We start from the raw sequence: 14,100 nt of genomic DNA, 5'->3' as shown, positions 1-14,100 counted from the left end.
GGATATTTTAATTTTATTTTTTTTTAATTGCGTGAAAATGGGATGTTTTGCTGCCATCTAGTGACTCCCAGGCTCCCACGCTGCTTTCTGCAAAGAGTCAGTAAGATAGCGGGCTTTTATTTTATTTTTTTTTTCTGCAATATTTTTATTTCAAAGTTTTTTTTTTTTTTTTCCCCCCAATATTTTTTCGTCTAGGGCGTTGCTTTTCTGTCTTGGTGAAGTATCTGAAAATACAAGGGGTTTGTGGTCTAGCGTTTAAATTTTTTAAGTTTTATCTGCGCTGAAAGCTGTGAAGATCCCGTTTCCCGCTTTTCTTTGGAAATTGGGATGACAGTTTGTGATTTTTAAATTCTTCTGGTCTTACATCAGAATCCCATTGGGTACAGAACTCGCTGTAGAATCTCGAGTGGCTCAGTAGGATGTTATGTTCCCAACAGTACCACCACAGCGGTACGACAACTGTTTTCTTCCCCGTGAGTTAAGACTGTATCTAAATTAGTATTAAAGCCAAACTGGTTTCAAATAAGTTTTCCATATCCTGCATAGTACTGCACTCCTAAACCTTCACGCTGAAGAAACTTCTGAACCAGGGCTTGGTTGCTCAAAGAATTTTTTTGGGGTGCTTTAGGCTGCAGCTGGAATTCTGTGAGATGGGTGGAGTTAGAGAATTTCTTCTAGTTGCTTTTTTCCCCCCTTTCCCTCCATTTTAGGATGACTAGAGCTGGCTGTAGGTTATAATCAGCAGATGTGACTGTAGGAGATGGAAATACACCTGGACTGGCTTGAATCGAACAACCCTGGGTACCAATAGTAGTAAAAAAAAAAAAAAGGCTTGTAGGTCTCAAAGGCTTGTGCCACCTGGTTTCTGTTGTCAGTGCAGTAATGACCCGTTTGTGGTCGTAGATAAGGTGATAAGAGAGGATTGGTCCAGCTGCCAGCCTTACCTACCCTAACTGTGCTGATAACTAAGGTTAAACAGATTTTCAGTAGAAATTATAACTTTTTTCAATGCATTTGCCTTACAAAGATGATTTCTCTTGGTGTAGTTCCAGTAGTTTGTAGGTTAGGCGTGGCTTTAGAGAGAAACATTTCTCCAGCCTGATCCAGACCTCTCTTAGTCATCGTTCCCCTGCTGCGCCCATTCGTGCTTTGTCTGGCTTTTTGAATCAGTAGGAATGTTCAAGTTCTTGCTAATTAAAATTTTAAAATGGTGTTAGGAAAATTCTCATTAATTAAAAAGAACAGCCTTCTTTGTTAGAGGTTCATCTTCAGGTGCTGGCGATGCTTTCAGACTGTCCTTTGCACTCCTGCGGGTTCGTGTCCAGTTCGTGCTCTCCGCTTGCCATTTCGGTTTGCACCTGCTGTCACTTGTGTTCCCTGCTGGTAACTGCTGTTGGAAATGACACCACGTTCGTGATACTGTCTCTCTGTTAGGAAGAAACAACTGATTTCTGGTTTGTTCTTGTGCATCTCGATGAGTTTTCATCTCTAAAACAGAAAGAGTCCAGATGACTTCCTGTACAGTCAGATTTCCAGGGATTGTTCCGTAGCCATTTGATGCCATAAATCAGACTGGAATTATCATAGTGATTCCTGTGAAGTGTAAATTTTTGTGGTTTTGCTCTGTTTCCCCCTGATAGAGAACAAAGCTCTGGGGATTGCTTTTGCTGGTGGTTTGGGCTGGAAGGGGATGATCATTTCCTGTATAATTTCTTAGTCAGACCTTAAATATGTGGTGAAGCTTGTCTAAACTTCTAACTGCGCTGTGGTCTCGAGTATTTCATTTTAACTCTAAAATGGTAGTGCTCCTCGGAGTTCTTGAAGGGTAGTTGAGAGAACAATTTGGTCCTCTGTTCTTTTCTTAACTTTTTGCAGGGGTAGGATCTTGATTTGAGTACATATGGTGCCAGACTTGCAAAATAAACTCTTAAAATTAGAGAAGGTGTGAAATTAGGACACGCCAGGCTGCGCTAAAAAGTGATTGGGTAGTTTCAAGTTGAATTGAATCTTTTTTGATTTTACTGTCAATGGAAAAATTGTGTGCTTGTCCAGAGTAAAGTAGGTGATTAACTTTGGCTTCTCCTTATTACACTACATTTAACAGAGCGATGTTGTAACACTAATCTGGAACATACACAATTACACCAGAAATAAAGACCAGTTGTGTTACGGGATGTGTCTGAATTAAGGAAGAAAGAACTTTGGAGTTTGTAGGTGATGTGGAATTATCTTTAAATCCTGATAGGATTTTAGGGGATCTGTAGTTCTTTAAGTCCTTCTTCCCAGGATTGATATTTCCAGGGAATGTGCTGCAAACCTTTCCAGATCTCCTAGAACACAGCAGCTTACCCTGGGTAGCAAGTCTACCGCAGCACGGAAGTCTTTGTTCCTCCAGCCGGTAGAGTCTGTTGAAAAAAAGAACATTTTCAACAGTAAGAGTAACAATCTATACGTAATGGTGATGCTGAGGAGCTGCTAAGTTCCCTGATCTTAGTGGTTTTCAAGCAATGTGGTCTTTCTTGGCTCACAGAGACAATGACAGCATGATGGGTGGGTTTGAATTGGAAAAATCTCCGCTGAGTGAAATAACCAGATTATTTTGCTGCTTTCCCTGTAGATGGAAGATGGTCACTCCCTTTTCGATTACAGCGTCGGACTGAATGATATTGTTCAACTCTTGGTCAGACAAAGCCCAGCAGTGCTTCCTGCTGTTAGTAAGGAAAAAGATTCTGAACTCTCCGACACAGACTCTGGCTGCGGCTCCGGCCAAAGCGAATCTGACAAAAGCTCTCACAATGGAGAAGGTGCCATGGAACTGGAGGGACAGCCGAGCACGGCGGCGCAGCCTGACTGGACCGACCCAGGATTTGGCCTCTATAAGGTGAATCATTCAAAAACTCTGATTACTTAAAACTGCACTTTGGGAAGGGAATTGTTCCTCCGTAGTGGAGAATTTCTGAAAATATTTCATGCCCCATTTCTGTGGGTGTTTTTTTTTTCTTAAAACTTCCAAGAACAAAAAAAAAAAAATACCAGCCAACCCACAAACCAATTAAATGCAACGTGTTGTGGGTCAAAATATCTTATTTTCCATTTTATCCTTTTAACTAAAACTACAATATGTTAATTGCTTAAAAAAAGGCAAAAAAAAAAAAAATTCCAAATGCTTGGTTAGATTTAAAAATTTTTCCCAATATTTTTGCTTGGAGTCACTGCATTTGTCAAAGCTGAAAGTTTCCTGAATGAACAAAAGAAAATCTCAACCAGCTGTTAAGAATCATTTTATTTGTTTGTTTCACTGGATTTTATTACAGATCTAGTGATGTCTTTGCCAGACTATAAGCAAGGCAGTTGTAGACTAATAGTAGTTTGTACTTGATAAGAAAGCTGTTTGTACACGTTGGTGTAGAATGGATTTTGGGCCTTAGAGGGTCAACCTGAGAAGACTGCAGGGGTGCACAATGGGATCAGGAAGGCAAAGGAAATATTTTTTAAGACGATCTGTTAAATATCTTGGTAATGGTGAAGTTCTTGAGATCGTTAAATCTTCAAGTAGGCTTGGAAATCAATGCTTAATTTGAAAATCCATTGTGGTGAGCTGCATACTGTGCTTTGTTTAGATCAATGACTTGGTCGATGCTCGTGATATGAATATGGGAGCCTGGTTTGAAGCCCAGGTTGTAAATGTAACCAGAAAAAAGCCTACAAATGAATCGGCTGACAGTTGCACAGATCCTGATCAGCCAACAACCGTTCCTGAAGAAGATGTAATATACCACGTGAAATATGAAGAGTGAGTTTTGTTACCTTCTTGGCAAATAAAGTCATTTGGATCATGATGCTGACGGGAAGTTTTGTGGTAGCGATCCCTAAGGTAAAAGGGAACTGGGCTGACCCAGTAATTACATCACTGAGCCCTCTTCACTGTAAGCTTCTCTTACAGTTGGAATTTCAACTGTGTTCCAACTGGAATTCCAGTGGGCTGGAATAATGTTTTTAGAAATATGAAATGCTATTATCAGAGTTTTCAACGGGATACTGTGATAGCAAAGTCAGACTGCCCGATTGTGGCTGCGTTCGTGTGGGAGATGATGATATTCTTGACGGTGTTTTTGCATGTTGTGCAGCATCAGTTCTTAAATCGGCCTGACTGGATAAAAATCCATCACGTATAACAACCATGATGTTGAACCTGATGTTTTCTTCTCTGTCCCTCCATGCTTCCCTTCAAGTTATCCAGAGAATGGAGTTGTAGAATTGAGTTCAAATGATGTACGGGCTCGTGCACGGACTATTTTGAAGTGGCACCAGCTCGAAGTAGGACAAGTGGTGATGGTCAACTATAATCCCGATGACCCAACAGAGAGAGGTTTTTGGTATGATGCGGAAATTCTCCAAAAAAGGGAAACGAAAATGATCAGGGAGATAAATGCAAGGATATTACTTGGGTAAGCAAATTCATAATGTGGAATTAATTGAATTCCCCAACTCTGCTTAAGCTTTCACGAGATCAGAGTGACTCTGCTGAAAAAATGGTGCAACAAAACCGGTGCAACAGAGGTGCTGGGGAGAGAAGCTGGGCTGTGCTTTTGGGTGGTTGACTTCGTTGTGCTGCACTTTTGATTAACTTCCCTGGAGGAACCGGACACTTTAAAGGATCACAGGGCACGCTGCTCTGTGGATTCACATAATGCTGGGAGGATGCAAAGCCCCATACTAAGAGGCGAAGAATTGTTTACTATGTTAACTACCCAGAATGGGTTTATAAAAAATTCAGTGCAATATTTTGTGCTAGATATGATAATGTAGATTGAACCCTCACTTTATACAGATGATGAAAAATTACTCCAATTCTCTCTTAAAGGAGAAAACGAGCTTTAATAAATAAGGGACTCTCAACCTCAGGAAAAAAAAAAAGGATATTTTTTTAAGTGTTTCAGAGAAGTTTCACAGGGTTGCCAGAATATTCCTCCTTTTTCCTCTCACCACAGTGGTTTTAACTTTTTAACTATAAAGAATGAGAGGAGTTAGTCTGAAATACATTCTTGGGGGGGAGAACAGTCACTAATGATAGTTTGGCTGCTACAAGTGCCTGGATTCTCACTGAGACAAGGGGGTACGCTTTAACTGCATGAAAGTGATTTGATTTGTGGTGATGCTGCCATGCCGCTGTCCCAGATCGTGTGATGCTCTAGCAGGTTTCTCGTGATACAGAACTAATCCCAGACCCATCTGCAGTCCTGATGTACACGCGCAGCTGTGAATTCATGCTGTACGATACTTGCAAAGTCTGATCTTTTTGACTTTTATCAACTTCTCCTTGTAGGGAAGCTGGCGATTCCTTGAATGACTGCAGAATTACATTAGTGGATGAAATTTATAAGATTGAAGAACCAGGCAGTGCTTGTCCGATTAGTGCCGGTCCATTAAAACGTGAGTCTGTTACGTAGTGCTTATCTTGTGATATTCTGTTAATTGTATTTGAGTATCAAATGTCTAAAAGTTTCAAGACACTTGTCGCTGTGACTCCTGTGACCATTTCCAGTGTATCCTGGCACTTTCTGGAGTCTGGGGCAGACCGTGGTTTCTTTTTGCTGACAGGACAAAACGGCCCTGTGTGTAAAGCGTGTAAGGACAACCCGAACAAGACCTGCAGAGTTTGTGCTTGCCATATCTGTGGAGGTAAACAAGATCCAGACAAACAGCTGATGTGCGATGAGTGTGATATGGCCTTCCACATCTACTGCCTCAACCCTCCCCTGAGCAGCATACCGGATGATGAGGACTGGTACGTTCTGTGTGTGCGCTATTGCAATAACCATCGAACGAGAAGCAGAAAATGAGGTCTGGGGCTTTGTGCTGCTCTTAGGTGGCAATATTGTGGCTGTAGGAGGTGAAGATTGTGTGGTTTTGGGGGTTTTTGTAGGACTTAATGAGCATCAGTTTAGTGAGAGCATGTTTTAAGCTTTCACTGTTTCAGTGTCCTGTCTGGTTTCACGTGGAGAAATTGTAACATAACATAAAAAAGTATGTTTTGAGGAAATTATCTTTTAATTTAAGGCTTTGCTACTAGTTAATTTTCATTGACTGGTGACTTTAGGTATTGCCCTGAATGTCGAAATGATGCAAGTGAGGTGGTTTTAGCAGGAGAGAAATTAAAAGAAAGTAAAAAGAAACAAAAGATGGCATCTGCTAATTCATCCTCGCGGAGAGACTGGGGAAAGGTCAGTTCAAAAGGCATTTTATTTTGAAGAACAGTGTGTGTAAGTTCCTTGTGATTCTTGGCTGATGGGTCTTGCTCTTTGAAACAGGGTATGGCATGTGTTGGTCGCACAAAGGAATGTACCATTGTCCCCTCGAACCACTACGGACCAATTCCTGGGATTCCGGTGGGCACCATGTGGAAGTTCAGAGTTCAGGTATGAAGCTGAATCCTAGGGAAAAATGGGAAGGATCCAGCTCTTAGGAGAAACCTGAAACAGTTAATCTTGGAGTGTATGTCACTGGATATGTAAGTGCAGAAAGGAAAGAATTCTGGCTTTGTCTAGATCAGGTGTTCCATAACTAATGCTGCATTGTCCAGCCATTTCAAGTGTTTGTTGGGTTTTTTTTTCTTCAATGCTTTTTCTGGTGACTCAAAACCCCCAAACCAAAGGTATTTGTTTCCAGTAGTTTGTCCTGGAGATGTGTAGTGTCTCCTACTTGTTCTGCTGGTAAGGGTCTCTGTCAGGTACCTAGACACATTAAACAGGTTTTCTCATCCTGTTAGAAAGCTGGGGAAGAAGCAGCCCTGAATTATCCAGATCTTCTTTCTGAGTATTAGATGAAGGTTGCTACTGCAAGTCTTCTAAAACCAATCCCCTTACACAAAGCATTTAATTTTAATACCTGCATTATTCTAAAATTCTTTAATAAGCAGTCTCAGGGAGAAAGATCCAAATTTCTAAACTGACATAATAAAAAATATCCGCATGTTCAACTTACCGAAATATTCAACAGCTTATTTTTTAAGAGAATTTTTCTTTTTCTTTCCTCTACCTGGATCCTTTTGGAAGATAGCGGTGAGAACACAGTTTCACCTGCAATGTATGCAAACACATGTGAAATAGTACTGTAAGTTAGTTAGAGTTCCAAGACCAACAGGCAGTTGTATTGTTCGTAGCCTGTTGACAGCAGTTGCCTAGTAAACATTTTTTTTTTTCCCCCCCTATCCAGGTGAGCGAATCTGGTGTTCACAGGCCCCACGTAGCAGGTATCCATGGCAGAAGTAACGATGGTGCCTATTCCTTGGTTCTGGCAGGAGGCTATGAAGATGACATAGTAAGTGAATCTTGATTATTTATGTCTGAGAACCAAACTAACTTGTTAAAACAAAGACTTGACCTTAATTACTTTTTACACTCTATGTCGGACACTTCCCCATCTTGATGATACTTACATTATTCAGAAGAAAACTAGGCTGAGGAAAACTACAATCCAGTAATATGTGCCAACCTGAGAAATCATCTAAGTTAAGTTTAATATCCGAATGTCAGCTTCTAATCCCAGAGTCTTTAGCTGCCTTTTCTGGGTCTCCATCGTGTCTGCAGTTCGAGCAGAGTCTCGTGGTACCTGCTGCCAGATTTTCCTGTGGCAGCAGTTGTCACCCTGACTCTTCTCTCTTGACTGTAAGAGGGAACCATGGACTGAGTCTGGAGCTTAAATGGAGGAAGCGTCTTTTTTTCAGAATACTGTATTAAAGCTACTTGATTGAAAGACTGTTCTGCTTTTATTGAATTATTTTTGTGAATGTGTCGAAACCATCCATGTACGTTTCAGGATCATGGAAATTCCTTCACATATACAGGGAGCGGAGGGCGGGATCTTTCTGGAAACAAACGCACAGCGGAACAGTCTTGTGATCAAAAACTCACCAATATGAACAGGTCAGCAACGTTTGTGCTCTGTTCTTAATCTTAGTGGCTGGCAATCTGTCAACCTGAAAAATTGTCCTGCAAAAGAAACGGGCTAAGTGGAAAAACTGTCAGAATTAGGCTTCAGCTGTGGTGTAGGCTGCAGATCGGTTGCACAAAGGAACTGCTGCTTACAGTGCGCTATAAATGAAACAATTGTAAATGATATTAGTCTCATATTTATTATTGACTGACGCTTAAGGAACAGAGCAGTAAATTAGTGCAGAAGTTTTCATACTATGTCCTGAAGACCTTTGCAGCCACTGGTGTGCAAATCACCTTGGGAGACCAGATCATTTGTAATTCTGAACTGTTATAAATAAATGTGGACTTGAGTGGAGGAGGTGGTCCGTGCAATGACATTAGGGTAATGTAATGAATAATCAGTGTATTTAAAATGTGGTCCCAAGTCAGGAGGCTTAATTAATAACTCCCAGAGCTCTTAGTGTTATATAAGATACTTGAAAGTGTTACTATTTAAGACAAACAAACAAGAGCCTGGTGACATCCTTTTTCTTGGAAGAGATTCTCTGTATCTGCAGGGAGGCAGCAGCTTCCAGGTTTCTGGTGGCTGTTGCTGTGGTTCAGCACACCAGCTGCTATGCTTTGTGTTGTACTCCACTGTATGACTGTGTTGCTGCAGGTAAACTAGCATAGTTTAAATTTATCACTTCTTAGTAGCTGGTTTACCATGCAAGCTTTGCAGTGCTTTATCCTCCCTCTGATTCTGAAGAGTTCTGCCTGGTGTAAACACTCCGTTGACGGGACTTTCTCTTGCAGAGCTCTGGCTCTGAACTGCAGTGCCCCCATCAACGACAAACACGGAGCCGAAGCCAAGGACTGGAGAGCTGGGAAGCCGGTGCGAGTGGTGAGGAATGTGAAAGGAGGCAAACACAGCAAATATGCTCCTGTAGAAGGGAACAGATATGATGGAATATATAAGGTAGGAAGAATTTGAGTTTGTCTACTGAATTAGGGGAAAGATAATTTGGTTGTGGCGGAGGGGTTTTTCTAGTGCATGATGGACTTGCATCTGGCTCTTTTAGGTTGTGAAATACTGGCCCGAGACAGGGAAATCAGGATTTTTAGTGTGGCGTTACTTACTTAGGAGGGATGATGAAGAACCTGCTCCTTGGACCAAAGAAGGAAAGGACAGGATGAAAAAGCTTGGCCTAACAATGCAGGTATGCTTTTGGAACAATGCCCCCGGACAATGGACTTGATGGATAGCGGGAATATTTTATCATAGATTCTTAATGAGGATGAACCTTGTGTAAGAATCCAAGGAGTCCCCTTGGACTGAGTTGGGGGGACAAGTGCTTTCGGTCTTGTGGGTTGTTTGTCGTCTTTTTACATGAGGAGGCTAATTGGACAAAACCTTGTATAGAATTTCTAGAGTCTGAATAAGCACTTTGCAACAGCAGGGACCTGCTTCTTAAACTGGAAAATTCCTGGAGCAATCCTCCAGAGGTCATTCTTCTGCTCTGCAACAGTCTGTCAGTCTGTCTTTGCATTGGATGCTTTTTGTTTTGTGTTTTCCTGTAGTATCCTGAAGGGTATTTGGAAGCTGTTGCAAACAAAGATAAGGAAAAAGAAAATAATGGAGATGATGAGTTTGATACCCCTGGGAAAGGAAAGAGGAAAAGGAAATCAGCAGGTTTGTGGAGTAGGCAAGTGGATATAGAAAGCCTTGTAGGTTTTTGTGCATTTTACTTAGTTATTCTTTTCTGGTTGCTTTTTGTTTGTTTGTTTAAAAAGTGGTTGTGTTTTCTTTCAGGTGGGGAGGAAAAACTCATTACCTCTCCTAAAGGGACCCCAAAGAAAACGAAAGTTGAGCCATACAAGCTGACATCTCAGCAAAAATCTCTTATAAAAAGTGATGAAGCCAATGAAAAACTGTGGAATGAAGTACTAGAAGCTCTCAAAGATGGACCGGTATATCATGGTTTGGTTTTTTTTCCTAGAAATAAAGTGACAGCTAACACAAACCTCTTGGCTGCATTAACTGCTCAGACTTATAGCATTTTTTTAGTGTAAGCATCTACAGCATAACTTTAAAGTGCGGTATTTGGGGTCCGTAAGAAGGACAAGAACTTGTTAATGTGACTATTTTTTTCCTTGGTGAGAGCTTTGTAGAAAAATTTTCTATGTCTAAAGTAATCCCTTGCATTTAATGTGGGGTGGGGTTTTTTTGGCTGTATTTTTTCAGAGAGTAGTAGCAATAAGCTGATTCCAATGTTCTCTTTACAGAAATTTCTAAATAAAGTTGAAGAGGCCTTCTTGTGTATTTGCTGTCAGGAGGTTGTGTTTCGGCCAGTCACAACCGTATGCCAGCACAACGTGTGCAAGGTGGGTAGTCAATACAACTCTTCTGTCGCGTTCATTGAGCCAGCGAGCCTCGAGCTGACTGGTTTAGTGGTGAGAGAGGGGTCTGTAGGTTTGGGGTTTTTTGCCAGTAGTTAGGCATGAGTCAGGTTTGTGTGTTCAAACTTCATGATTTGATGAAAGTTCTTTGGCATAGAAAAGTCTGTGCTTTAAAGCAAGTTCCCCTGTTGTATTGCTATGATCTAATTCTTTTAAAGATGATGAGAGCTTCTCTGCAGACCCAGTAATACCGTTAGGTGACACTGATGGATTCGGCAGCATTACAGAGTGCACGCGGTTTGGTTTTGTGTTTTGAAGAACGATGGGAAGTGTTTTTGCAGAAGCTCCAACAGTCTTTAACAGCTGCAGGGGAATTCTTGATCTTTAGAAATGTAATTGAATGAAATATCTCTACCATATACCTAAATCCTGGGTCCATGACTAACGTGCTCTGTCGAAGTGTTGCACGTAATGAAGGAAGTTTTCTCTCCAGCTGCCAGCCTTGCATCGCTCAGCCTGTCTCAGCTCTTGTCAATACCTGGGGAACTGGGATGTAGAAGGAATCTCGTTCTCTCCAGTGGGGGCTTTGCAGAATAAGATAAACTGCACATCTCTCTTAACCAGTTATTTTTTTCTCCTTCCCCAGGATTGTTTGGATAGATCCTTCAAAGCTGATGTGTACAGTTGTCCAGCCTGCCGCTACGATCTCGGCAAAAATTACACCATGCAAGTGAACGAAACACTGCAGACCATTCTAACTCAGCTCTTCCCTGGATACGGCAATGGACGGTGATTCTGTAAAGCACTTCTAATTTTCTTTTGTTCAAACTTATTAATGGGTTTTTAATGGGCTTAATTTAAAAAAAAAAGTAGTCTGTGTTCTCCCAGACCCCTAAAAAAAGTTTTAAAGTCTTCCTCGTTTTTAAAAAAACTATAAACTTCAAGGAATCTCCTTTTGTATGTTCGTGGGTTTTGTTTTTGTTCTAAATGTTGAACTTTGCATTTTCCCCCCACCTCGAAACTGCCATTCATCAGCAGAGAATTATTTTTTTTAATGGACTTACAAAGTGCTTCCGGTAAGGCTGCTAATGATTAGGAAAGTTCTCAGAGTGCCCCCCCCGTGCGCCCTTTTTTTTTTTTTTTTTTAATTCCAAAAAATGGCTTGGTTGCTAGAACAATCTTCAATGTTTAGGGATTTGTCCGTAAAGGTAGACTTGTCCATCAGCTTGGCAGCATTTTGATGCTCAATTTGTACAAAATGGTTCCTGGCTTATGATCTATTTTCAAGTGGGTATTTGCTATTTTTTTTTTTTTTAAAGAACTGGTTTTTATACATTTGACAAACCTATCAAAAGCCATTTCCTGCTAATTTTGTATAACGAAAAAATAAAGCTGCTTGCCTATAGCCAAGTAGTTGGAGCAATATGAAGTACTACCTCAGTTGAACATCTTTTTTTATTAGGAAACTATTTGTTCAGCCAGGTGCTGTCTCGATCCAGAAATGCCATTGTGGAATATACTAAAGCCATTCTTAAGTGCCTTTTGTCCTTTTCTGAAAGACTGGGCTCTGAACCACCATATATATATATATTTTTCATAAGCACTGAATTGTTTAAACTTGCCAGCCGGATTTTATTCTTTGGGTAAAATATAATAACACTGTAGCTGTATATGATTAGCATGGATTTGCAACCTTTCAGGTCTCCTCCTAATGCTAGGTGTATTATGGTAACATGACTTTTTTTTTTCTTTGTTTCATTGCATTTCTACCTGGAAATGGAGAATAACCAATTCTGACTTTTTTAGGAAATGTTTTGTTTATTGTACATGACACCGAGAAGGCGTACTTTTGTGAATGGGTTTTCTTTTTCTAACATTACCAAAGTTTGCAGTTTCATACCTCAACAAGACAGGGATGTTTTTAATCACACTTTACTGCAGACAGACTGGAACAAATGTGCCTATTTTTGGTTTTCTTAACTCTTACCCTTTTAAAAATTGTAATGTTAATATGTTAGGGAAAAAAACCACATTTTATAGGTTTTTTGCTGAATTTGTCAATTTTTTGTACAATGTGCAAGTTGAAGTTCTCAAAATAAATATCTTTTCAGATGAAAGTGTTGACTGCTTTCCTTTAATTCTTTTTATCTGAAGCAGGTTTCCAGACCTGACTGCTTGTGCAGGAATGTGTATTTATGTTCCATTATGCAAAGCCTTTTATTTTCTAAGGCCTATTATTTCATTATGATTCTTCACTACAAAGAAATTGGGGAAAATCCTAATTTGACGTATTGTTTTCAAAATACTTGCTTCTAGGCACTAGTGAAAGGCATATGTTATGTTCAACTGAAAACCCCAAGATTCCCCAAATCTTGCTCTTTTGAGGACAATTTAGGTTAGATTTCCACAATGCTAAAATCCAAATATCAGCTGACAATTGGCGTTGCCTGCACACGTAAGGAATAAGACCAAAATTGTTAGAACTGCATCCTGTTGGTGGTGTTTATAGCAAGCAGTGTGAGCATCTCCATCAACTTAGCAAAACAGAGAAAGAAATTAAAGCGCTGAGGTTTTGATAAACAAATGCAGAGGATGTAAATGAAGAAGACACACAGGGATTTAGGATGTTGGAAACAAATGCTGTGAAGTTGTGCAACTGCTGCTTAATCTGCCCTCTTTAAAATAAGTTTATTTTAAGGTGTTAACAGAAAACACCTTCCCTTGGTTACTTAAATTTCATTGAAAATGTCCTACTTTTTATTCTACATTGTGATGAGTGTGGGGTGAGTGGGCAAAATTGAGGAAGCGTGTGTGTATTGAAATGGAAAGAACCTATTGCAATGACTTCCTAAGGATATTGGTTTTGTTGTTATGCGTAATTGGGAAAACAAACTTTGTTTTCCTACCTAGGTTTCTGTGTACTGCTCTGAGTGCTAGTGTTTATTTACCACGAAGTAGAATTTCTCTGCAAATTTAACACTTTCCAATTGGGGGCTTGCAGATCTCAACTCGAGTAGGAGAATTGCTGTGCTATGAAGTGAGCCGGTGTGTGGCTCTGGAGACGAAGGCATTGTGTGTTTTAATGGCAGAGCTTATTAGTAGGATGATGCTTCATTTCCTGTACATGCTCGTGTACATTTATGTTGTGAAATTCAGGAGTAAATACCCAATATGTGATCTGGTAAAATAAGTATTTTGTGGATAAGGAATGAGAAAGCAAGAATAACAATGTTGCAAAAAAAAAAAAACAAACCAAAGAAACCAACCAAGAATCTTCCTTCTATTTTGGGAATTTCCATCTCGCTTCCCAGGAAGTGTACGGCATCTACGGTGTGCACAGTTTAATTGAGCACAAATTCAAACATACCCCTGATAGTTCCTCATCCTGGCAGGCTTCCGTGGTCCCGTAACGCAGCCGGGCGGGAAGAGCACCTTGTGTGGCTGCGAGGAGACGGCGGGAGCTCGGGGTACAGGTACCCCCCGGCACCTGTGGCATCTCCGCAGGGGAACGCGGCTCGGGGTCAGGTTCTGTCTGTCCGCAGCCAGGCTGCCCTGAGAGCTCGGCCCTGCTGCTGCTCTGTGGGGAAAGGGGGATGAAGCGCGGGTGAATCACAATGAACCGTGAGGGACAGGTGCCTTCACCTAATTTTTTTTCGAAGCTCCAGCTGCTGGAGTCAGGATGAGGAGCCTAACGCTGCTCCCTGGATCCTGGGAGAGCCCCTTCCCCTCGTTCCGTGTCCGCCTCCCCCCTCCGCTGCTGTGGTTCCCCTCAGGGCCGGGGCTG

The 14,100-nt window shown here is 41.0% G+C and overlaps 1 protein-coding gene across 1 annotated transcript; it reads left to right on the top strand.

Moving 5' to 3' along the window:
* Positions 1-2,617: 2,617 nt before the first annotated feature.
* Positions 2,618-11,216, top strand: UHRF1 (ubiquitin-like with PHD and ring finger domains 1). The gene is made up of 15 exons (XM_010078297.1): positions 2,618-2,881; positions 3,621-3,793; positions 4,233-4,448; positions 5,327-5,433; positions 5,602-5,788; positions 6,101-6,224; positions 6,312-6,419; positions 7,216-7,320; positions 7,819-7,925; positions 8,733-8,895; positions 8,999-9,136; positions 9,498-9,609; positions 9,730-9,887; positions 10,203-10,301; positions 10,963-11,216. The coding sequence occupies exons 1-15, from the start codon at positions 2,618-2,620 to the stop codon at positions 11,107-11,109; spliced, it is 2,208 nt and encodes a 735-aa protein (XP_010076599.1). The 3' UTR covers positions 11,110-11,216.
* The last annotated feature ends 2,884 nt before the right edge of the window (positions 11,217-14,100 follow it).

Source organism: Pterocles gutturalis, unplaced genomic scaffold, assembly GCF_000699245.1.
Source record: "Pterocles gutturalis isolate BGI_N339 unplaced genomic scaffold, ASM69924v1 scaffold45448, whole genome shotgun sequence".
In the NCBI taxonomy this organism is placed as follows: Eukaryota; Metazoa; Chordata; class Aves; order Pterocliformes; family Pteroclidae; genus Pterocles; species Pterocles gutturalis.
This window is presented reverse-complemented; position numbering and strand designations above follow the sequence as displayed.